The sequence below is a fragment of the Poromitra crassiceps genome (assembly GCF_964638095.1).
Source record: "Poromitra crassiceps genome assembly, chromosome: 3".
Taxonomy (NCBI): domain Eukaryota; kingdom Metazoa; phylum Chordata; class Actinopteri; order Beryciformes; family Melamphaidae; genus Poromitra; species Poromitra crassiceps.
The window spans coordinates 68,141,753-68,165,338 of NC_139625.1; the positions used below are offsets into that span (position 1 = coordinate 68,141,753).

Below are 23,586 nucleotides of genomic sequence, written 5' to 3' on the forward strand. Positions count from 1 at the left end.
GCCTTCTTCTCCTTCCTGCTTGTCTTCAGAGAATAGAATAAGACACGGCCACTGATGATGTCACGGTTCGCAAGGAAAAAACAACTTTTCAGGTCCCGAACCAATTTTTTGGGGGTCTAAAAGCGCCGGCCGGTTCAAATTTGGGTTCGGGAACCGGAGCACTGCTGGTGTGAAAGCCCTAACTGTAAGGCACATACCCAACTAAACCAGTTAAGAGTCATGGGGCCCTATCGTCGCAAAAGCGGTAATTTTGCGTTTGCGCTTGTTTTGCACTCGTTTAATGCCGCGCGCAATGCAAATTGGGGACGTGCACAAGCGCATTTGTATTCTCCCTGCCACGCTATTACCTCTATACCTGTTATAATTGTACTGGACATGCATGGGGTAGGCGTGGTACATGCCAAACCAGGCGTGTCCCCGACACAGATGGCATTCTCCTATCGTCAGCATGCGCGCAATTAGTTTGCGCTAAGAGCTTTGAAAAGCACCTATTAAGTACAAAAATACCCCACTACGCTTGAGCGCACCATAATCCCTGCACTGCGCAGCACAGTGCAGAGGAATTCCTTTTACAGTAGATACGTCATTACGCACGAACGTGCCACGCTAGGACATCAAGGGGCGGCTTTAGCTCAGGAGGTAGAGCGGGTCGGCCAATGACGCAAGGGTTGGCGGTTCGATCCCCGCTCCCTCCCAGCTGCTGTCGTTGTGTCCTTGGGCAAGACACTTAACCCTACTTGCTCCCAATGGTGTGTAGGCACCCTGCGTGGCAGCCTGCCGCCATCGGTGTATGAATGGGTGAATGTAGACTACCTACTGATTGTAAAGCGCTTTGGATAAAAGCGCTATATAAATGCAGGCCATTTACCATTTACCATTTACATCACATTCTGATGCTAAAATCGGGTAACCAGCAGATTATTCAGTGAGGCAATCAACTATAATTCACTGAGAAACTGAGAACTGAGAAATTCACTGAGAAACTCGTGCTCCTACACAGGAGCACGAGATGGATTCGCCCAGGTGACTTTTCACAACTGCCTAACCCTAACCCCTTCCAGGTGACTACATCTCAAAGTGTAGATATTGTTGCTGTCCTGTGTGCTAGCATACTATGCCAGCACACAGTTTAAATATATACATACAGTATGTGTAGGCACGCTATTGTTCTGTCTGTTCTGTCTATTTGTCTGTGATGGCGCGCTTGTGATCTGTGCTGAATGTAATTGTTTCTTGTCCTAGCTCTGTGTCGCTTTTATGCTTTTATTTTTCCCCCAACCCCCTTCCCCTCAGAAGGTTTTTTTTGCCTCCCACCAGGCCGTTATTGAAAATAAGAATTTGTTCTTAAATAACTTGCCTGATTAAATAAAGGTTGCTGATGATGATGATCTCGTGCTCATCTCGTGCTCATACACACAAAGTCACTCATAGAAGCGGTTGCACCGCTTAAAAACTGTGGCTGCAGCGCTTCTCAGGAGCTCACTTTTTTCACTTTTTTACTTTTTGTCATAAATCAGTGCCATTGGTCACCCTTCACATCTCTGTGTGGTTTTTACCAAATGCAACCAATGGAAAAGCATTAAAACGAGCTTGTGAGTAAATCTCGTAACGCCATTCGCACTCAATCTGTCAGTCAAACCTCGAAATTCGTCCCCTACCTCCGTCTGTACCCCCCCACGCAGGACACTAAACCCGGAAAAGTCACACGGCAGACGTGCTGTATATTTCTGATATCGTTTTGACTAATCCTGGCTTCCTCTGACGTTAATAGATCAATACAATGTTTTCCAGTTATTCCTAGGCTGCAAACTTGTTTTAACATGCAAATCGGAATGGTTTCTGACGAGAATAAAGTAACGTTAACGCTACGTTATGTCAGACTGTTCTCATCCCCATGCCAAAGCCCCCACCTCTCCCGCCTGACTATATATATTTAAGCAATATAGCATGAGAGCCAGTGTGTTGTGCCAAATATATCCCCCTGATCAGCTGTTATCCCACGAGGCCGCAGGCCGAGTGGGATAACTGCTGAGCAGGGGGATATATTCCACAACACACGCAGCTCGAGTGCTATATTGCTTTTATAAAACGGTTTCCAAGTATGATAATATAATAATAATAATAATACTATAAGTCCGACTCCAACTGGCATGTCATTCTGATAGAGTCAGTTGAAACACTACTGTAAGGCGGGACCGCAAGAACATGCGGGTGATTTGATTGGATCGTTCTGGAGACTGAAGTTGACATTGGCCAATCCTGGCGCTTGCTGAGAAACCCCGACAGGCAGCTCGAGCGCAGCGTTGCATTCTCAGCGCTTCCTGAGAAGCTGAATGCTTTCTGCAAAGCCCGACACCAACTAACGTTACGGGGTTAAATGCGGGGTTAACAGCCTTTCTTTTGCAAAGAAGACATTAGCCCGCATCTATTCTTGTACAAAACATCATTTTCTGCGAAGTATTAGTTAATTATAAGCGAAGATCGATTCACAAGGATCTGACAGCTGTCTCCGCCATTTTTTTTTCTACGTTGTCATTTGAGGTAAGCCTTATTATTACTCTCTTAGTAAGAGAGTTGCCATGGCAACCAATAACCCATGGCCATGGGTTATTGAACTCGGTTACTGGAATTATACAATGGCTGTCAACCAATCAGATTGCTTGATTTGAGAGAGCCGTTTTATAAATATATATATATATATGGTCTAATTGTCATCAAACATTAAACTAGATGTTCCTCTTAGTGTTACTATGTTAATTCTGTTGGGTCTCATACATTACTACTTAAATCTATATTGTAAATAAAAAAAACTGATGAGTGAGGACTGATGACTGACGATGAGGACTGATGACTGAGGACTGATGACTGACGAGTGATGCCGTATTGTGTGATGACTGACGTGTGAGGAGTGAAACAGTAATGCAGGAAGAATGACAGCGTTTTCGTGTGAGGACTGAAGGTGTTTCAGAGCACACTTGATATGGTTTACTAGGAGACACAAGAACTGACAACGCTTAGACTGAGGAATGATAGCCAATACTCTGAGGGAGGAGGAAGCCCTAAAATGGTTGCCGTAGCACTGGCAGTTACTTTGAATGAGGAAAGGGCGTTGGCAGTTACTTTGAATGAGGAAAGGGCGCTGGAAGTAACTTTGAATGAGGAAAGAGCGCTGGCAGTTACTTTGAATGAGGAAACGGCGCTGGCAGTTACTTTGAATGAGGAAGATGCGCTGGCAGTTACTTCGAATGAGGAAAGGGCGTTGGCAGTTATTTTGAATGAGGAAAGGGCGTTGGCAGTTACTTTGAATGAGGAAAGGGCGCTGGAAGTTACTTTGAATGAGGAAAGAGCGCTGGCAGTTACTTTGAATGAGGAAAGGGCGCTGGCAGTTACTTTGAATGAGGAAAGGGCGCTGGCAGTTAGTTTGAATGAGGAAAGGGCCCTGGCAGTTACTTTGAATTAGGAAAGGCCACTGGCAGTTCATTTGAATGAGGAAAGGGCACTGGCAGTTACTTTGAATGAGGAAAGGGCGCTGGCAGTTGGGGAAAAATGCTATGTGAACATGCTACTGTATGTGAGTTGTCACTTTTCCTCTATTAAAAACAAATGAAGGCTTGATGCTTAGCAAGATCATATGGCTGCTGACCTTACTGCAAACATGCATAGTAGAGTAGCATGCAACTAAAGCTGTCCCAGACACAGGCAAGACATCTCAGCACTATCTGTAGCTGGCTATAGACCTTCATCTGCTCAACTCAGCGCCGTTCCTTCACGTTAGCTGAGTCAGCTCTACACTGTGGATGCCTCCATCCTACATTGCTTCCTTTTTCCCTAACCCAAGCACTCTTCCTCCCTTCCAGCTTGGTTCCTTCAGTTTAGCAGAGTAATCTAAATCTCTCCTAACGCTGTGGATGTCTCGCTCCACATTTAAAACCCCATACACCACAATCACATTGTTACGTTAAGGCCCACGATATGTTTACGGCGCCATCAAATCAGAATTGGAACATTACAGGGGGATAAAGGCGGATGTATTTGGCGCCATAAGCACAGCTGAGGCAGGTGTTGTACCTGGGCCGCGGGGAATGTCGGCAAGGATAAAGCACTCCCTGCTATTGTGTATGTGTGCCTTTTAAAAGCTCACACTCATCCCCCACCTCCTGTTGTGTAGCTCATAAAAAGCTTGCCACGCAATTTACTTGGTGTGTTTTTTTTTGCAAATGGCAACCAGCCCCTATAGCTCGATGGATCTGCTGGAGTGGAAAAGGACTGCTGAAAGAACAGAGATAGAGGGGGAAAAGAGCAAACAACGGGCAGAGCAGATGAGGACTAGATAGAGGGAGACGGGGATGGATGTGGGTGTAAGTGACTTTGTGGATGTGGAAGTGGAGTTTGTCCTATGGAAGAGAATAGAGGATGTCTTTAGGTTCATCTGGATGTTTTCTGAGTCGTTTTGCCAGTAGTAGGGGATGAACGAGTCTGTCCTCCCCCAAAAAACGATTCCATATGTCGACCTGTATAACCAACGTTTCAAAATGAAGTGCCCTCTAGCGGTCGTGTAAATAACAGCAGTCTGCTCTTGGAATAGCATGGTGAAGGCGGAGGGTATAAACTCTTGCCTTTCACACCGGAGGGCCGTCTTCAATTCTGACCTAAACCATAACGCTAACCTTAACAAAGCTGTTTAAGTTGACTGAACAACACAACCGCAACGTTTTAAAATTGACCAACATTTTTTAAACTAACATGTTTTCAAATAAACTGATTATTTTTTAATTAGCGTTGGAAGTTCTGTGATTCAGCCCTTTCTGCTCCTTTCGTTATCATGTGCTTCACATTGTTAACGACAATAAACTTGAATTGAATTGAAGTGTGATGCTCCTGTGGGTCATTGTAGAAGGGTAGGACCAAATTAAATATGTAGTCATATGGGTTGGAGGACAGGTTGGGATCAATGGTATCAGCAAAGCCTTTAATTAAACATTTGTCTGTCTGTCTGTCTGTCTGTCTGTCTGTCTGTCTACGTGTATATTTTACAGCCATTTTACTATCATAATTTTCGTTTCTATTCATCCACTAATCAACTGACCTTTTCATCCATTAATTTGCTAATTTCATTATTTCACTCGGGTCCTGCTCCCTTTCATCAATTATGGGTAATTAAATGGCTGCATCTGCATAAGAGCAGATCTCTTTCTTTTCTTCTGGCCCTTTTATGGTCATGGTTTTATGGTTGTGGACTGTGAATGTTACTATCATCATCGCTGCAGCTTTGAGTGGTCCAATAAAACCAGCCGAGTGTAAAGGCCAATGACAGCGTGTGCTGCTCCTGCCCTGATAAGTCAAGTGTAAAAGGTCACCGCCGTTTCATCTCCATCAGCCTTCCCTTGACCTGACCCTAAACTAAGGGCTTAGGTGCTGTGTGTGTGGATGGTTCAATTTAGTACGCCTATTTCACATTACACACAAAGCAGCCATATTACTTTCATATTACTGTTGCTCAGTAGATAGATGAGAAGCATCAGGAGATGACAACAAAGATGTTCTCTATTGTATTTTATATTATATTGGTTATATATTTCTGGCTGTTGGCAAAACATCTACAGGTTCCTGCAATGTAAGGAACCTTGAATGAAATAGTATAGTCAAGTGTGTTAGTGGCTTAAGTACATACCTGATTCAGCTAAATCTATTTGGGGCCAACAGAAAAGTTAGCTAAAAAAAAAAAAACTATTCTAAATTCTCCCTTGAGAACACAGTGGTGAGCAGTGGATTATGTTCAGCAAAATGTCCCAAGAGGAAACCTGTTCCCACACTTTTCATATGCTCTCCCTAAACACAGATGTAGAGATATAGTATATTCTAGATAGATATAATGCAGAGGAAAGGCATACTTTATCCACCTGACTGCAGGAGAAATTACGTGTATGCAGGCGAGGGAACAATGGAGAACAATGGAGTGCCATCATTGCCTGAGGAAGGAACCTACTCGACCGTATGATGTTATCACAGCTAGTTTGCTGTTTTTGAGCAGGGAGTTTACTCTCAGGGTTGAGTTTGCTGTTTTTGAGCAGGGTGTTTACTCTCAGGGTTGAGTTTGCTGTTTTTGAGCAGGGTGTTTACGCTCAGGGTTGAGTGGGCAGCTGGCTGGCCTTGTGGTGAGACAGACCTCCAGCTGGAGTATATTAGCAAGCATCCTCCCTGCTGAAGTGTCCTTGAGCAAGACACTGAACCCCTACCAGCTCCTAGTGTCAATGCTCTGTGACTGACCCTGACCTCTCACCTCCCCGTAAGTGAGAAAATAATTTCCTGACACGGATCGATAAAAACAAAGGATTATTATTATTAGATTTTGGATGTGCAACGTGTGCCTTTCAAAGCTTTAAACCACTGTTCATTCATCCATTCATTCACAGTGGAACTGAATGCACAGTGTGGACAAAGGAAACAAGCATCCCCATCTAGAGGTCTATGAAAGAGCATTGTCTTGAACAGGTAACGTTAGGAACTCAAGCGCAGAAATATCAATATACTGCAAATCAATACTCACTCAACCCGAAACAATGTGGATGAATGGACCTCGTCTTCCCTTGTCTGTCACTCCCTATATCCCTCCTTCACTCACTTTCTGTGCCTTTCTCTACCTCTATCGCTCTTCTTTTTTCTCTCTCTTCATCTATTCTCTCCCTCCCGCTCCACCTCTCTCTTCCTCCCACTTCACCTCTCGCCCTCCCACTCCACCTCTCTCTCCCTCCCGCTGCACCTCTCTCTCCCTCCCGCTCCTCTCTGTCTTTGAGTCATGAAAATGCACAATCAATGGGTTATTGCTTTGTGCTGGCAGAGGTGTTGAATGGAAATCAATCCACTATCTAAAGACAAGAGGACTCTGCAAAAAAACAGAGGAACACACATGGCTGCAGAGCTTAATAGCAGAGAGGGTGGAGGAGAGAGACTGTGCAAATACCCCAGAATCAAGAGATGGTTTTGCCCGGATATTTCAAACTATGACTCTATACTGTATGATGAAATCCGTGTTGGATACTCTCCGATATCTGCAGTGTATCTTATCTCTGGATTTGGACCACGTTGATACTATCAGAATATGGAGTTGATGATGGTGATATGACTGATGCCATATTTTGAATGCACACATCACGCTCTAGAACATTTTAATATGGCATGAGGGCATATTTGTATCTTTAATTTTGTATGTGTAACATTAGATGGATCTGGGCACAGTATCTACTACATGTATATGTGTTGGTATATGAGGCAAATATGGCTCAGTATTTGACCTGGCATAAAGCATTAACAAAATCTCCAGACATTCCCCAGATATGATCCATGTTCTTGCAAGGATTTAAAAACAATATCCATATTATTGGGATTTGCCGCAGGAGAGAGAGAGAGAGAGAGAGAGGTGGAGAGGGAGATGGAATATCTGGTGAGTGACAGTGAGAGAGCGAGGAGGGACTACTTTATTGATCTCTGTAGGGAAACATTCTTGCTTGAAACCCTCCGCAGGCTTTGGGGGCTGGGGAGAATGATATGGGTGGAGAAGGCATTATTTCAAAGTCTCTAGCTACTTGCAGGCGCACTGAGATACCAAGATGGAGAAACCACGTGTCTGCATAACAAGAGGCAGACAGAAGCAAATCGAAAACAGAATCGCACTAATCCGATTAAATTAACCCCAGAGAGACAGAGACAGAGAGAAGCTTTTCTTTGCAACAGTTTCTCTAACGATCTCGACGTGAAAAGCTCTGACGGTATCTTAACAGCTATAAATCCCAGCGCCGCCGTCTCTCGATTATGCATACTCTGAATGGGGTTAAGTGCTGATGAATTATGTACCGAGATTAGGAATAATATCCACAGCAGGTAATACTGCCAGCTTACTCTATGAATGATCTCTGTTTGTTAATTATGTATTTGTGTAGCCAGAGAGAGAGAGATAAGGACACAGAGAGATTAAGGTATATTTTCATCCATATTGGCTAGTCTCTCAAAACAGACGTATTGGCTTCCACAATTTTCAAATGCTCCTGCATAGGGTACACATCTGTAATTTGGCAGCTCTTAAAATTGGTCAAACAATAAGGCAAGATATCCCGTCAAAATAATGTGTGTATCCAATCATTTGCCTCGGTTATGTTTCCGAGTGTCATGATTGGTCGTATATCATCGCATTTCCTTCTGGTCTGACATATTTTTTCTTCTTCTTCTTTTGAAGTTGACAACTTATTAACAAAATTTGAATGGTCTGATCAGTACAGTCTCTGGAGCATTTAAAGATTGTGGAAGAGAGACTGGCTTGAGAGACTAGTATTTGACCAGATAGGTAGATGCCAAAAAAACTCTGAATATGCATTGGAAATAGTCCGTATTCTCTAGAGCAGTGGTTCTCAACCTGGGGGTCAGGACCCCCCAGGGGGTCGCAAGGTTATTTTGGGGGGGGTTCACGTGATGATTGTCAAAAAAGAAGGAAAAAAATCTCCCATGATGATTAAATCTCCCATACCATACAATGCAGTGGTGGCTGGTGAGCTTGGAAACAGGGGAGGAAGCTAGTGCGGCGACCGAAGGGGCTTTTTTTTTTCACATGTGCGCGCGCGCATGTGTGTGTGTGTATTTGCCATGTTTCCCATGCTGTCAAGCCTCTTAGCTTTCCACCCAGTGAGGAGCATTGCATTAGCACCCAGTGAGAGGACTACAGGACGGAACAGCACCTGGCACCTGAGGCGGTCCCAGGGAAAATATGACGTGTGCTCTGCTGCTGATACTCTCACCCACAAGCAGTTTTTGCCCAAAACGCCCAAATCTCATTTTAAATTAGCATTAGGATTAGACTGTTGTGATGTCATTATTCAGTTTTAACCATCAATAATTGTTCCTTTTCTCATTATTTCATTTCTCAGAGTAAATACTGTATATTTATTTCGAGATTTTTGTCAATTATTTGTGCTGTTATGGTTATAATTAGCCTAGTTACTCACTTCTACACTATCTTAGATTGTGTTACTTATGGATGGCATGGAATTATAGTGAAAATAGATTATCCCCCCTTTTTGCTGGGGACCCCACTTTGAAAACCACTGGCTTAGGCTAGAACTGTTGCGAGAAGGTTTCAGGATTTATCTCTATGCATTAGGCTGTGATTACTATTTATATAAATCTATTTATTCACATAGATTCATGATATATTATGGTATACAGCCTACCTGTGACATCAATGTTTTGATTCATCCTATGATGTCTCACACTCAGGTGTGCTTTCACAAGACAGGTGTTGTCCATTCAATCAGCTAACCTGTCTTTATAATGGCTGTCTTGCACTGTTTGTATGATACTTGACAAAGTCTATGGCCGAAACTGTTGTCAAATAGCGTTAAATTACACTTAATTGCATCTGGAACGAGAGTGTGTCTTCCTGTGCACAGTGCTGCACTACTCATTTAGTTATCAACTTTGGAGCGTTATTTACCCCCCCTTCCCGACATCCTAGGTTGACATGCTTCATCCCAATCGATTCCTTATTTCCTTATTTCTACTTTCATATGATATAAAGATCACCACTCAAGCTTTAAAATTGAGCCCGCTGTCAGCTATCGATTTACAGGCCAAATTCAGTTAAAAAATGTGTGAATTTAAAGTTCGCGGGTTTTAGTATAAGAAATTACAGGATGAAACTTCAATACGACAAAAATAGCGCTGCTCGGTGAACCATTTCCATGCCGAATTTAATAGAAGGTTTCGGATAACTTGAAATCAATTGACTTACTTGAATATCCGTGCTGTCTGTAGGGGAAACGCTGCAGTCGAGACGTTGCAAATATTCCAGTTTTCTGACATTGCAAAAAGCCCGTATCGCGCAGCTCGTCTCCCCGCAACTCGAAACTCGTTTTGGTGGTAATCCAATATCAACGACTGTCTGGCTTGTGAACACTTACTGATTGATAAAAAAGTAAATAAAAATAAGAGGGAAATATGATATGCTGCTACTGTCTCAGTAAATCCTTCCTGTCAGGTCAAGCAGTGGATTTCACCTCCTTGATTCAGCGTGAGAGACCACAGACCATGGAACAACGTTGCCGATTTTCAGACGTATTCATCAGCATTGGACAATACAGAATGTCAATCAATGTCAAGCAATCTATCTATCAAACAACAACCAATTAGGGTTTCACCTGGTTTCACGGGCTAAGGGAGAGCTCCCTCCTAGCTCAATCTGATTCGTTGGAAAACACATCACTCTCACTGTTTTCTGTGAATTGCAAGTCTTTTTCAACCAATCTTATTTTTTCATTAGATAAATTACCAAATAAATCAAGCCCACAGGGCGGGTGTTTTTTTAATCCCCTCCCCCATGCTGGGACCAGGGCCAGAGTGACTCGTCTGCATGGAGCTATATAATGAATGAAAAAATGAGCGTCTGCACATAAGAAAAAACACATTTGATTGATATTTTATTATAAAAAAAAATATGAAAAATGAAAAATATAAAAAAAAAATATATATATATATTTTTTTTATATATATTTTTTTTATATAAAATCCCCAATCTAATAGAGGAGGACCATCCTCCTATGCCTCACTGGAAAAACCTCCTCTGATACAATGGTTTAATGTATTATAAAGCTATATAAACTATAAAAATGATTTCAGTGAGTGAGTGAAATCAGTGTGTGAATGTGTGCGCACTGCCGTTGGGTTAGGTAGCGGTGAGAGGGGCAGAGGGGGGTTATTGCGAACCCCAGCCTAAAGTATTTTGGGGGTCAAACTATAACTGCTCTATAGAGAACCCCAAGTGATGAGTTTATATATGACTTTCAGTCATATATAAACTCAACCAGTATTCTATTTACAGACATGACATAAGGTCATATTTGGAACACTACATGAGAAAAATAAGATCTATCTGGCATCCTAGTATAATTATGACCTCACGGTGTATATTGAGTGCATATTTGATGAGATATGGCAAATATCACCCAAGCTCAGAATATGCATCAGAAATGGTCCGTATTCTCTATAATCCTGGACATATCCAATTGTAATATTTCTATATTCTGCCCCTTTTCCCCCAGTGACAAATATTTTCAGAGTCCCAACCAGCACCGCAGTCAAGGACATCATTCTTCATTCCTTCATTCATTTTTAGTGGTGGTTCTTATGGGGAGCACGCAGAGAACATGCAAAGGCCCTTTTGACAATATAACCCACCTGGGCAGTGGGCACTAGCTGAGGACATGGGAGGGGGGACACACCCTTAGCATCCCAGGCGGGAATCGAACCCAGGACCTTCTTGCTGTGAGGCGACAGCACTACCACTGCGCCACCGTAGATTATTGAGAACACAATGACCCATGAGACAGATGGCCAATCCCGCCATCTGTGCCATCTCTTGCTGATGATGCGTATGAAGCATGTATAGGGATTAGTAATGATGTGAAGGGCAGATAACACTGGCAGTTTCCCCACACAAATGATCTCGGTGTTTGTTAATCACCCCAACACCCCATTTCATGGCGGTAAATATTTAGTTCAAATAAAAATCATTCCTAGTGAAATAGATATAGTTTGTGTAATCCTGAGCAAACGGCAAAAGTCAAGAAAGATCGGCAGAGCGCTGTGTGTCAAGGCCGTCCTGGCTGACTCAGCAGGCCAAAGCGCTCAATTGCTGGTTTGAATAAGGATGGTGAACTTTCTCAGGTCGTTCTGTCCCTCCATTAGCTTTCCTATTCCACGTCCTCCTATTTCCTATTGTCGTCACTGTGTCTACATGTGTAAATCAGCACTGTGCATGTGTACTGTAGCTACATGTGTAAATCAGCACTGTGCATGTGTACTGTATCTACATGTGTAAATCAACACTGTGCATGTGTACTGTAGCTACATGTGTAAATCAGCACTGTGCATATGTACTGTAGCTACATGTGTAAATCAGCACTGTGCATGTGTACTGTATCTGCAAATCAGCACTGTCCATGTGTACTGTAGCTACATGTGTAAATCAACACTGTGCATGTGTACTGTATCTACATCTGTAAATCAGCACTGTCCATGTGTACTGTATCTACATCTGTAAATCAACACTGTGCATGTGTACTGTATCTACATCTGTAAATCAACACTGTGCATGTGTACTGTATCTACATCTGTAAATCAACACTGTCCATGTGTACTGTATCTACATCTGTAAATCAACACTGTGCATGTGTACTGTATCTACATCTGTAAATCAACACTGTCCATGTGTACTGTATCTACATCTGTAAATCAACACTGTCCATGTGTACTGTATCTACATCTGTAAATCAACACTGTGCATGTGTACTGTATCTACATCTGTAAATCAACACTGCATGTGTACTGTATCTACATCTGTAAATCAACACTGTCCATGTGTACTGTATCTACATCTGTAAATCAACACTGTGCATGTGTACTGTATCTACATCTGTAAATCAACACTGTCCATGTGTACTGTATCTACATCTGTAAATCAACACTGTCCATGTGTACTGTATCTACATCTGTAAATCAGCACTGTCCATGTGTACTGTATCTACATCTGTAAATCAACACTGTGCATGTGTACTGTATCTACATCTGTAAATCAGCACTGTGCATGTGTACTGTATCTACATCTGTAAATTGAATGTACTATCTGATCAAGTATAATGCATGTCCGCAAGTCTGTCTGTGCACTTTCTGTACATATCGACTGGCCTTCTGTTGACCTGTTGCGTGAATACAATGCACATTTTGCGCACCCTGTATACACTGTAGCCTACAGTATACACTGTAAATTCACATATGTTTTATATTTGCCTACTATGTTTTCTCATTTATATAGGCCTATATCACATATATTTTCATTCATATATTATTTTACTTATTCTAGTATTGCTGGTTGCAGTACATTTAATACATGGATCGTTATCGATTGTAACATACTAACACAGTGAGTGATTGCGTCTGTCTTACCTATACACCAACGAATCATCCTGGCTGCCATTGTACTGAATTTGGAACATCCTAATTCCCGGGATATTCCTCTGGAAATTGAACTTGATGAGCGCAGTGGAGGACGTGGCCTCGGCGATCACCACCCTCTTGTCCGCCCCGCTCTTCACGTCGCCCGTCACGTTGCTGCCGTTAGCTCCCCCACGCGTCGACGTGGAGATGTCCGACGAGCCCGGGTCGGGCTCCTGGATGTTGTTGGTATTGTTGGAGATGTGGGGCAGCTTGATGATGGTCAGGTCCACCGTCTGGTGAGCTTCGCCGGCCGGGTTGGAGGAGATGCAGGTGAAGGAGCCGGTGTCTTTGACGGTACTAATGAGGATGTCCAACGTCCCGTTGGTGTAGACCAAAGTTCTGGAGGAGTTGGAGACCAGCTTGCCCTCAGGGGAGATCCAGTGGATGGCCGGCTCCGGGTCGCCCCTCGCCTTACACCTTTCAGTGAGAGACAAGACAGAACTGGGTCAACCGTACAGTACAAATGGAGCAGTTCTTCATGGTAGGTTCCGGGATCCCCACACCTTCCCTCTGGGACCAACCTGGGAGAGAAAGTGCCTGAGTGTTATCTATTATAGACACAGAATGCATTTATTTGAGTTACAATACTGGGTCACCTCACACATTGCATCTGGGGAGGAATCAATCATTTCTAGAATCAAATTAAGACCCGTCAAGCCTCATTTGCTTTCACCTAATGCCACACTCCCTGCACTGGCTATTTGCACTCTTCCTAGTTAGCATTCAGTGTAAATTGAGTGAGTCTACACAGAGCTTATAGAATATCATGATCACCTGCTCCTTCCATGAATTAGACCAGCCAGGTGAATCCAGGAGAAAGCTATATCTCATTGATTTCACCTTTTAAATCCACTTCACACATGGAGGAGAGACATAGATGAACGGGAGAAGAGCGGCTAATGAGGGATTTTAAGTCCTGAGAAAAGTGAGAGATGGATTGTGCAAAAGGGGGTACAGCTCATGCGGACTCTGACGGCTTCCAGCTGCTCAGAGCGGACCGGGACCCGCCACTCTCCCACAAAACTAAGGGTGGAGGTTTGTGTTTCTACATCAACAGTGGCTGGTGCACAGACGTGTCAGTGATCCTACAGCACTGTTCTTCCACTCTGGAATCATTTCTAATTAACTGTAAACCCTTCTACTCCCCACGGGAATTCTCTTCATTCATTCTGGTCTGCGTATACGTTCCACTACAAGCTGCAAACGTGCCTGAAACACAACGCTTGCTCGCCAATCAGATACTACGTGTGGAGAGGACGAATCCAGACTCCTTTGTTATTGGCCTAGGTGACTTCAATGAAGGTAAATTAACCCACAAATTCCCTAAATACCGACAGATGATTAATGTCCAACCAGAGTGGAAAACACACTAGATCACTGTTACACAATAATAAACAATCGCGCTGTCTCCCATGATCCATTAGGCCACTCAAACCACGCCATGATACATCTGATTCCCACGTACAGGCAGCAGCTAAAAGTTGCTAAATCTGTAAAGAGGATCTCAAAAAAGTGGACTAATGAAGCTGTAGAGGATTTGCGTGCATGCCTCTATTCAACTGACTGGAATGTATTCAAAACTGCAACTAACAGCCTGGATGAATACACGGACACAGTTCAATCATGAGAGACTCTTAATATAATTTTAACAAACTTTATTGAATCAGAATAGTATGGCGTATGACTCCATGATGTGACGCTCCTCTTGCTTATGAGAGAGGGCGTCGGTGCTGTAAGAGATAGGACATCCCCCCTGAGGGGATCTGTTTCCAACGGGAGTCATAACATTGGTGGTGATCTGGGGGAGGTGGTGGGATGAAGCTTCTTGCCTGGAGATGCTGGATGGATGCGTGATGCTGACACAAGGTGAGTGATGACTGCACGAGTGTGATTTAAGCTGTGGTGATGGGGGCCTTATATAGTACTGGGAGAAGGGCATTTATGATGTCATAACTGACGTCATTTGGGCAACTGACGTCACGCTGCAAAGGTGACGTCATAGAGAAGGTGACGTCGGAGATGGTGACGTCATTTAGTGACGTCATTTGGGCTGAGGGTTATGACAGCATGGGGTGCTCTATTAATGCCTTATTTGGTCTTCCATGATTGAACTTCAGTCTGCGACTACACTTACTTCATACATCTGCTTCTGTGAGGACAACTGTGTTCCCACGAGCTCCACAGTGCGATCTAACAACAACAACCAAATCTGGTCAACACGTGAGGCTGGGCAAACATACAAGTGACTTTCGGTCCATCAGCACCGGCGCCGCCCAGGGTGGTGTCCTCTCTCCATACTTCTTCGGACTGTACACCAACAGCTGCACCTCACCAGTCACCAGTCTGTCAAGCTCCTGAAGTTCGCGGATGATACCACCCTCATTGGGCTCATCTCAGACGGAGATGAGTCTGAATTAGAGGTCTTCACGGGTCCAAAATCACGGACCCGGACCCTAATGGACCCGGGGAATTTGTGCCCGAACCCGTAATGGACCCGTCTATTATTAGAAATCTGAGACCCGGCCCCATTCAGATCAGAGAAATACCGAGGCAGAGACTAGTGGTGTCGACATCAAAGTTGCTTGTTAACTGCTACAAGTTGTAGAAAGTGCGTTTCACATGGTTTCAGTCAATGGTTTCACAGTGAAACATGGGGGCTGCTATACTGTTAATGCGTTAGATAGTACAGTGGCAGTCTCTATGCTACCACCGTTCCTTCGCCCAAAAACACACACAACAGCGCTAGAAACAATCACATACATGTTGTGACTTGTGTACTCACCATGCGATCATCGAATAATAATCCAAAGTACGGGAACAGTCATCTTCAATTAAATCCATAGCGAGAGGAACCAGCAAGAGGGTTACCTCTCTGCAACGAAAATCACTTCCTCGTTTGCCTGAAGCGCATGTGTGCGCATGTGTACGCATGTGGTCACATGCGCCTCATGTAAACGAGGAAGTAATTTTCATTGCAGATGGGAACGCTCTTTGCTAGTTATTTTCTCTATGGATTTACTTGCAGTTTGTGACAACAAGCCTCACGTGTGCTGTTTTGATGCGTTTCTCTCGTGATCAGCGCTGATCTCGGCTCGCACAGACTCGGGAGGGGAGGGGGGATGGAAAAAAAAAGTGGGGCGGGGTGATTTACAGCTCTGACAGCCACTCGCCGGGTCCACTCGGGTCTTATTGTACCCGGCATTTCACTGTCAGAGCCCCGAGACCCGTGACAATCGCTACCGGAACCGACCCAGACCCGGAGTCACTTCTTTTGAATGGACCCAGACCCGGCCGGGTCCGGGTCGGATCCTCGGGTATTCGGGGGGTCGGGCATACCCGAAGACCTCTAGTCTGAATACAGGCAGGAGGTCGACCACCTGGTGACTTGGTGCAATCAAAACAACCTGCTGTTAAATGCTCAAAAGACAATGGAGATGATTGTAGATTACAGGAGGAACCCCCACCTTTCCCCATTATCCTGGGTGACTCCCCAGTCAACACTGTGGAGTCCTTCCGCTTCCTGGGGACCATCATCAGCCAAGACCTAAAATGGGAGCTGAACATCAGATCTCTCACCAAGAAGGCACAAAGGATGTACTTTGTGCGGCAGCTGAAGAAATTCAAAGTGCCAAAGGCCACGATGGTGCACTTCTACACCATCGTAGAGTCCATCCTCACCTCCTCCATCACCGTCTGCTATGCTGCTGCCACTCTCAAGGACATTAACAGATTGCAGCACATCATCTGCTGTGCCAAGAAGGTAATTGGATGCAACCTGCCATCCCTCCAGGACCTGCACGCAGCCAGAACACTGAAGCAGTCTCGCAAGATCATGGCTGACCCCTCCCACCCAGCTGGCCAGAAACTCTTCAAAAACTTCAAAAAGACCAGAACCACTCGCCACAAGAACAGCTTTTTCCCAACTGCCATCAGCCTCACCAACAAGGCCCCAAAACCCCTTCCACCAAGGACCTCACCAACATTGCCCACAAACCCACTACCTCCTCCTGAACTCAGCTGATCCCCCCCACTGACTCAAATCTAATTTAATGCCTGTTTAATTGGACTGTAAATTCATGTAAATTCACTGCCTATTTAACACCTATTTAACTCAGACTGTAAATGTAATGTAAATTCAATGTAAACTCATATTTAACTTGGACTGTAAATTCCTGTAAATTCACTGCCTATTTAACGCCTTTTTAACTCAGACTGTAAATTTCCTGTAAAATTTACATGAATTTGCATTGAATTTAATGCAAATTCATATTTAATATCCACAGAACACTCCTCCACTCATGTACATATTGTATATATGTATATGTATGATTTGATTTGATTGTACTTGCAATGTTGCGATTGTCTTTAGTTATCTTTCTTACTTCTTTATCTCTGTATATTGACCTGACTGCTATGCTGCATACAGACACTAAGACAAATGCCTTGTATGTAACTTGATACTGTGGCAATAAAAGTGATTCTGATTCTGATTTGAATGTTCAGGACACCCTTGAGGACACATTCTATTTAAGCCCCGTTTGTAGTAAATGGTAAAATGGTAAATGGCCTGCATTTATATAGCGCTTTTATCCAAAGCGCTTTACAATCAGTAGGTAGTCTACATTCACCCATTCATACACCGATGGCGGCAGGCTGCCACGCAGGGTGCCTACACACCACCGGGAGCAATTTGGGGTTCAGTATCTTGCCCAAGGACACTTCGACATGCAGACTGGAGGAGGCGGGAATCGAACCACCGACCTCTTTGATCCAAAGCGATTAGTGGACAACCCGATTAGTGGACAACCCGCTCTACCTCCTGAGCTACAGCCGCTCAGCTGCTTGTATCAACAAATAATGTACAATACATGATTATGAACATTTTGACAGTGATACTAGCTAGCAAGTGATACTATGTAACATTTTGACAGTGATGCTAGCTAGCAAGTGATACTATGTAACATTTTGACAGTGATACTAGCTACCAAGTGATACTATGTAACATTTTGACAGTGATACTAGCTAGCAAGTGATACTATGTAACATTTTGACAGTGATACTAGCTAGCAAGTGATACTATATAACATTTTGACACTGATACTAGCTAGCAAGTGATACTATGTAACATTTTGACAGTGATACTAGCTATAGTGATGCTATGTCAACAGTGGAATATTAATGTGAGTTGTAAAAATAAGTATGTGATAAATGAATAAAAATAAGGTCAGGGCCATGACGACCTTACAGGATTAATAATGCCTATGGATCAACCATGTAAGGACGAACTGCAACGAAAAGATGAAAACACACAGAAGCACGCACACACACACAAACACACACTCACACAAAATCATAATTTAAAAATCTAATAGAAAAAAACAGGATAGATTTAGTGTATTGATCTACCTCACTGATTCCTCTCTCTCTCTCTCCCTCTCATTTTTGTCATAGTTCCATATCGTTCATATCGTGATGGCAAGAGCGTGACCAATATATATGCAAATTAACTAATCGTCCTCTCGCAGACTTGTTGTTGTCTTGATTTACTTATTTCTTTCTGTAACATTTCAGTTGGACCTCCCTGTCTCCTGCTTAATTGAACACCGGAGGATTCTACGTGTTCTTGGGAGCCTTGTCAACAGCTGATTGAACATAACACACAACTAGGAGAATTAAAAAAAGGTGTGTGGGTGTGGATGGGAGTGGGGGGGGGGGGGGGGGATTGGTGGCGCCGGGGCCAGACTGTCACGGAGAACCAAATGAAATGTGAGTTCACGTGACGGGCTGGTTTACCAGGCTAATAGAATACAATGAATGAGGGAAACAATAAACCAGAACAGTGCACAGACTGGAAGGATGTAATCAGGGTCTCCGGGTAGTGCAGCGGTAAGGGTCAAAGGTTTGAGCCCTCGTGTTACCACAATTGGCCATATCTGCAGATGGGAACCCCTCACTGTCAGGTGAAAAGAAACTGCTGGCGACTGCACATGTATCGGAGAAGCATGTGCTAGTCCACAACTCTCCCCTGATCGGCAGAAGGGGTGGGGCAAAGACCACGACAGCAGGGGGAAATGGCCAAGTAGACTATTGATTGAGATGATTGATTGCATCATTTCAGTTATACCCTATGTTTTTTCATGTATTTCAGCAATGTGTGGATGTGTTATACCATCCTTCCTCTTTCACTGTTCTAGTAAACTTCAAGCTACAATATACAACCTTTCCTCTTGAAACATAGAGTAGGTCTCCTCCGTTGGTCAAGTTCCTGTCTCAACACTGTCTTGTCTTAATGAGCTGTCCGCTTTGAAACAGTATCTAGCCTGAGGCTGAGGCCAGGTGCAGACCGCACGCGTGTTGTTTCTACAAAGACAGCTGTGAATAGACGGTTTCAACTCGGGTTTCATGTCTATGGAGAAAATGAATGGGGAATTCACTTCTGGGGCAAGAGACGTCACATGACTGTTGAGCTCTATTATTATTGCTAACCAAGCTCACTGCTGGCCCATATGTTGTTGACCTCCTGAAACATCACTGAAAAGCTGGGATTCTGGAAAATGTGGATTCAGGCAAACAGGGGATTTTCGTATGTAAATTCATGCAACACTCCAATGTGGTGGAACCATTAACTGGTATATTTTAATTGATTTAAAACGGTGTTGATAGCAGCTTCTCTCATCTGTGGCAACCGGCATTGTTGTTGTTACTCCTAAGGCCGTGTGTCGACTGGGCATCTATTCCTGACATTTAAACGCTGGAAGTACGCTGGGGAGCACTGACCCCAGCGCACAATATGCAAGGACGCAGATTGAAAATAATGTTAGCTCTGCAGCGGTAGCTAGCTCACAGCTAACAACAAGCTAACAACACACGTACGGCAATTTAGCACGACACTCATCAGAAATATTCAGTGTCCAGCCAATCTGCTCCGACAATTGAGCCTTTCTGTCTCTGTTGTGATAGTTTCTCCATATGATAAGTTGCATGAAACGGAGCGCCCAACACCAGCGTCTTTCTGAAAAGTTCAGAAAAAGCCGGGGCGCTCTGAAAAAAGATGCTGGTTGCAGCATACCCCCTCTAGATGGCCGTAGGCGCCCGCATACGCTCTCTCCTCATTGGAAACAACTGAAAAAAGACACAGGAGCTTAGGAATAGACGCCATATGGACACACGGCCTACCTCAGCGCATTGACGATGGCATTAGTTCCAACGGTTGTGCTGTTTATTGACGCTGTTTGGCTAATCGTTAGTCCCCCTCGGTGGTCATTGGCTAATCATTCTGTCAACCAAATGAAATAGCTGTTGCATTATCACGATACCAGACCAGAAGCAAGCAAAACTCAACTCAGTGGAGTGGGCAGATTCGAAGGTCCGGACCCAGGCAAGTAGTCAAACTCATACCTGAGAGCGACTCTCTGGCCTTCCAGGACCCTCATCTCATGGGAGTATCTGGTGATGAGCGGGGGTTCGCAGAGGAACTCCTCCTCGGGGATGGACCAGAAATATCGTCCGGAGAGGTGCTGGGGCGAGGCGCAGGTCTCCAGGTCGTCCTCCCTGCTCAGCCTTCGCAGCCAGAGGAGCTCACAGTTGCAGTGGAGAGGGTTCCCACCAAATGACAGCGCGAAAGATGTGGAGGTCATGATCCCTGACGTAGCCAGGACCTGCAAGGGTAAAACACAAATTAAGTCAATGTGGAAATGCCTTAAACATACATTCTTTCAAATGGCCTGTAGGGGGCAACTCCACTGGCTGCAAAAATAAGTCCGATTTTACGTAAGTCAATGGGAAAATTACCCTACTCACTTACCCTACTACATGTAGTGCCTTACCCAAACAACCAGGGGGCAGGACGCATAATGTAGAGACCTTCAATTGAGACATTCAAAATGGACCTTGTCAATCATGTGACCTACATGTGGGTTAGCATGGATATTTTTGCCAATTTTGAAAGAAGTAAGAAAAATATTCAAATTGCTACTGATACTTCAATAGGAATATAACGGATTGATGCAATGTAAAATAATTTAATATTTTGTAAATTATTGCATAGTAAAATCATGTTGAAAATGTGTGTATCAAATTAGACACAGCAGGTAAATAAAGGAATCTATGGCATCTACCATTAAATCCGCAATTTATTATTATTATTATTAGTAGTAGTAGTAGTAGTAATAGTAGTATTCTTTCAGAAAGTCCAATAAACACTACATTTTCAAAGAATTAATTCTTTGAAATGCATGGAGTTATTTGATGGTTCAGGGTGTAGAAGCAGGAGGATCTTGTCCCATTGACTCCTGTTATTTATCTGAATATTGCTGATGATTTTGTTTTGGACTGCCAAACCATGCATTATCACATCTATCTCATCTGTTAACCAAGCGTGGAATTGTTTTGTTCTCTGCCAAATAGATTACTGACCTCCTGATGGAATGGGCGACTGTAAGCAGTTTTTCTGTAATGCAGTTTAGAGTTTATAATGTATTTTGCTGCTGTAAATGGACTGCTTATGTAAATAGTGGAAAGCAAAATGAAGCAGTTTTTTGAGTTATGGCGGTCTTGGAAGTTGCAAAGATAATGTCACTCGGTTGTCACTGTCAATGTGACTCAATCCCATTTCCTCAGTGTTGTTCACACACAGTTCACTGATGATGGGTCACATATCACACTGCAGATAAATACAGTTAGTCATTTTTGGAGTGCGCTCATCCTGTAAAGTTTACACAGTTTCCTTTGACAATCACATTCTACAACAACTCACTGCCTAAATAATAACTTAATTCCTGTCAGGGCCTCCAGTGACATCATCATCAGACAGCTACCCTACTTAACTACAGAGAGTTTTGTACAGTACACTGATGATGTGTATGTACTATATTATGAATGATGTAGTACAGGGGTTTTCAAAGTCTGAGACTGTGGGCCTCCCCTCAGGCAAAGCTTGACATACACCAGACTAAAAAGGAAAAACATAAAATTAAAATCTGTCTCGGACTCTGGGAAGGTGGGTAAAACAATGAAAGTCCCAAAAGCTACTGTATCTCTGAAGTATATCTTTAACCAAATCATCTCATTTTGATAACTAATGTAATGTCTTCTCACTGAGCCTCCCCTGAAACTGTTTGGAGACCCGCTGGGGAGGCCCGCCTCCCACTTTATAATGGGTGTATTCTGTAGAGTATTATATGACATGTAGGCTACTGTATATGATTTTACGGCAATGTTGTGTATATGCATGTTGAAGCCACTTGATGTGATATATCAAAGTGCTCTACGTTGTTTTAACGGGTGATGCATTTCTTAGGGACCGTTCGTTATTTAGGGAAGGGGCCACTGGAGGAAAATAGGGGAGGGTAATCTTGTTTTGAATTTAGTTTGAGGGAGGGTACATTCTCTTTAATTTGAGTCCAGGGGAGGGGTATACAATTTTTATTAGATAAAAATATATAAACTTTTTGTTTGTGTGTAATGTTTGCTTTTCGGACTTCAACAACTACTGAGTTGCTTCATTTACACCCCTCCTGTCCAAACTGTTTGGTATGTCCCGGTGCATTGTTTCTCTTTGGCGGTCTGATCTGTCGATCTTTGTGCTTGGCCTATCCAGACAGTAGGCGTGTACAGTATCTGGCCAATCAGTGGGCTCTGTTTGCCTCGACGGAGGGCTGGGGTCTTGTACGCACTGCTGGGGTAACCTATACGTTCATATCAGCGAGGCTGCGACAGGCTGGTGTGCTGTTGCTGCTTTCTTTCGGGAGCGCGAGTGGCTGACTCATTGTGATACTAATAGTTTGATTTGATTGTATAACTTAGTGTAAGACCACCATCCTGCGGGAGCCCTTACACGTAATTATTGTTGCTGCGTGCTATCATGACGTGGTGATATGTAACAAGTGTCAACCAACCTGTGCTGTGATGCTATGAGCTGTTTTAATTAAAACATATATATATATTTTTGTCGATAATAAAGATTCCTATTTTAATATTAAGCTGCTTCTTGGTGTGTGTGCCTTAACGGCGTTGGAGCCTGTGGCTGTGGTCTCTAGGTGCCACAATATGGAAGTAGGCTACATTTCCAGCACGAAAAGTCGAGCAAACAAACAGACATGGCATCACAAAATATATATGGGCTCTATCGTTACGCCAGATAAGTCTAGGAAGTCACAGTAGAACCGAGTTACGGCTCACTCATCTCCTAAATTACGTAAAGTCTACAAGGGATATTTATACCACCAGGATGACATATATGTTTCACCAACACAGTCTCACAGAAAATTGTATAATACCAACGATATGGACCAACGTTGCTATTTTACAATTTCGGCTCGAAAATTGTAAAATAGTAACGTTCTGAGATTTTAGGGTTAGGATTAGAGTAGGGGGAGGGGTTAGAAACAGAAAATCTCCGTAAAACACGCCCAAACCACGCCCACCGCTGTAGACACATACGTTACCATTTTACAATTTCTTAGCCGAAATTGTAAAATACCAACGTTTGTCCACAAACGTTGCTATTTTACAATTTTTTTGGAGATCGGGTTGGTTTCACATAGGGTT

General features: G+C 43.5%; 1 protein-coding gene across 1 annotated transcript in view; it reads right to left on the bottom strand.

Annotated features, from left to right (window-relative positions):
- Positions 1–23,586, bottom strand: part of lrfn5a (leucine rich repeat and fibronectin type III domain containing 5a) — a gene marked incomplete at its 3' end in the record, with an annotated part of 45,261 nt that overhangs the window by 10,161 nt on the left and 11,514 nt on the right. Inside the window, exons 5-6 of the mRNA XM_083633380.1 lie at positions 20,437–20,696; positions 12,988–13,455 (exon numbers count right to left, since the gene is read on the bottom strand). Of these exons, the coding sequence (XP_083489506.1) occupies positions 12,988–13,455; positions 20,437–20,696 (728 nt within the window). The remainder of the gene's footprint in view (positions 1–12,987; positions 13,456–20,436; positions 20,697–23,586) is intronic.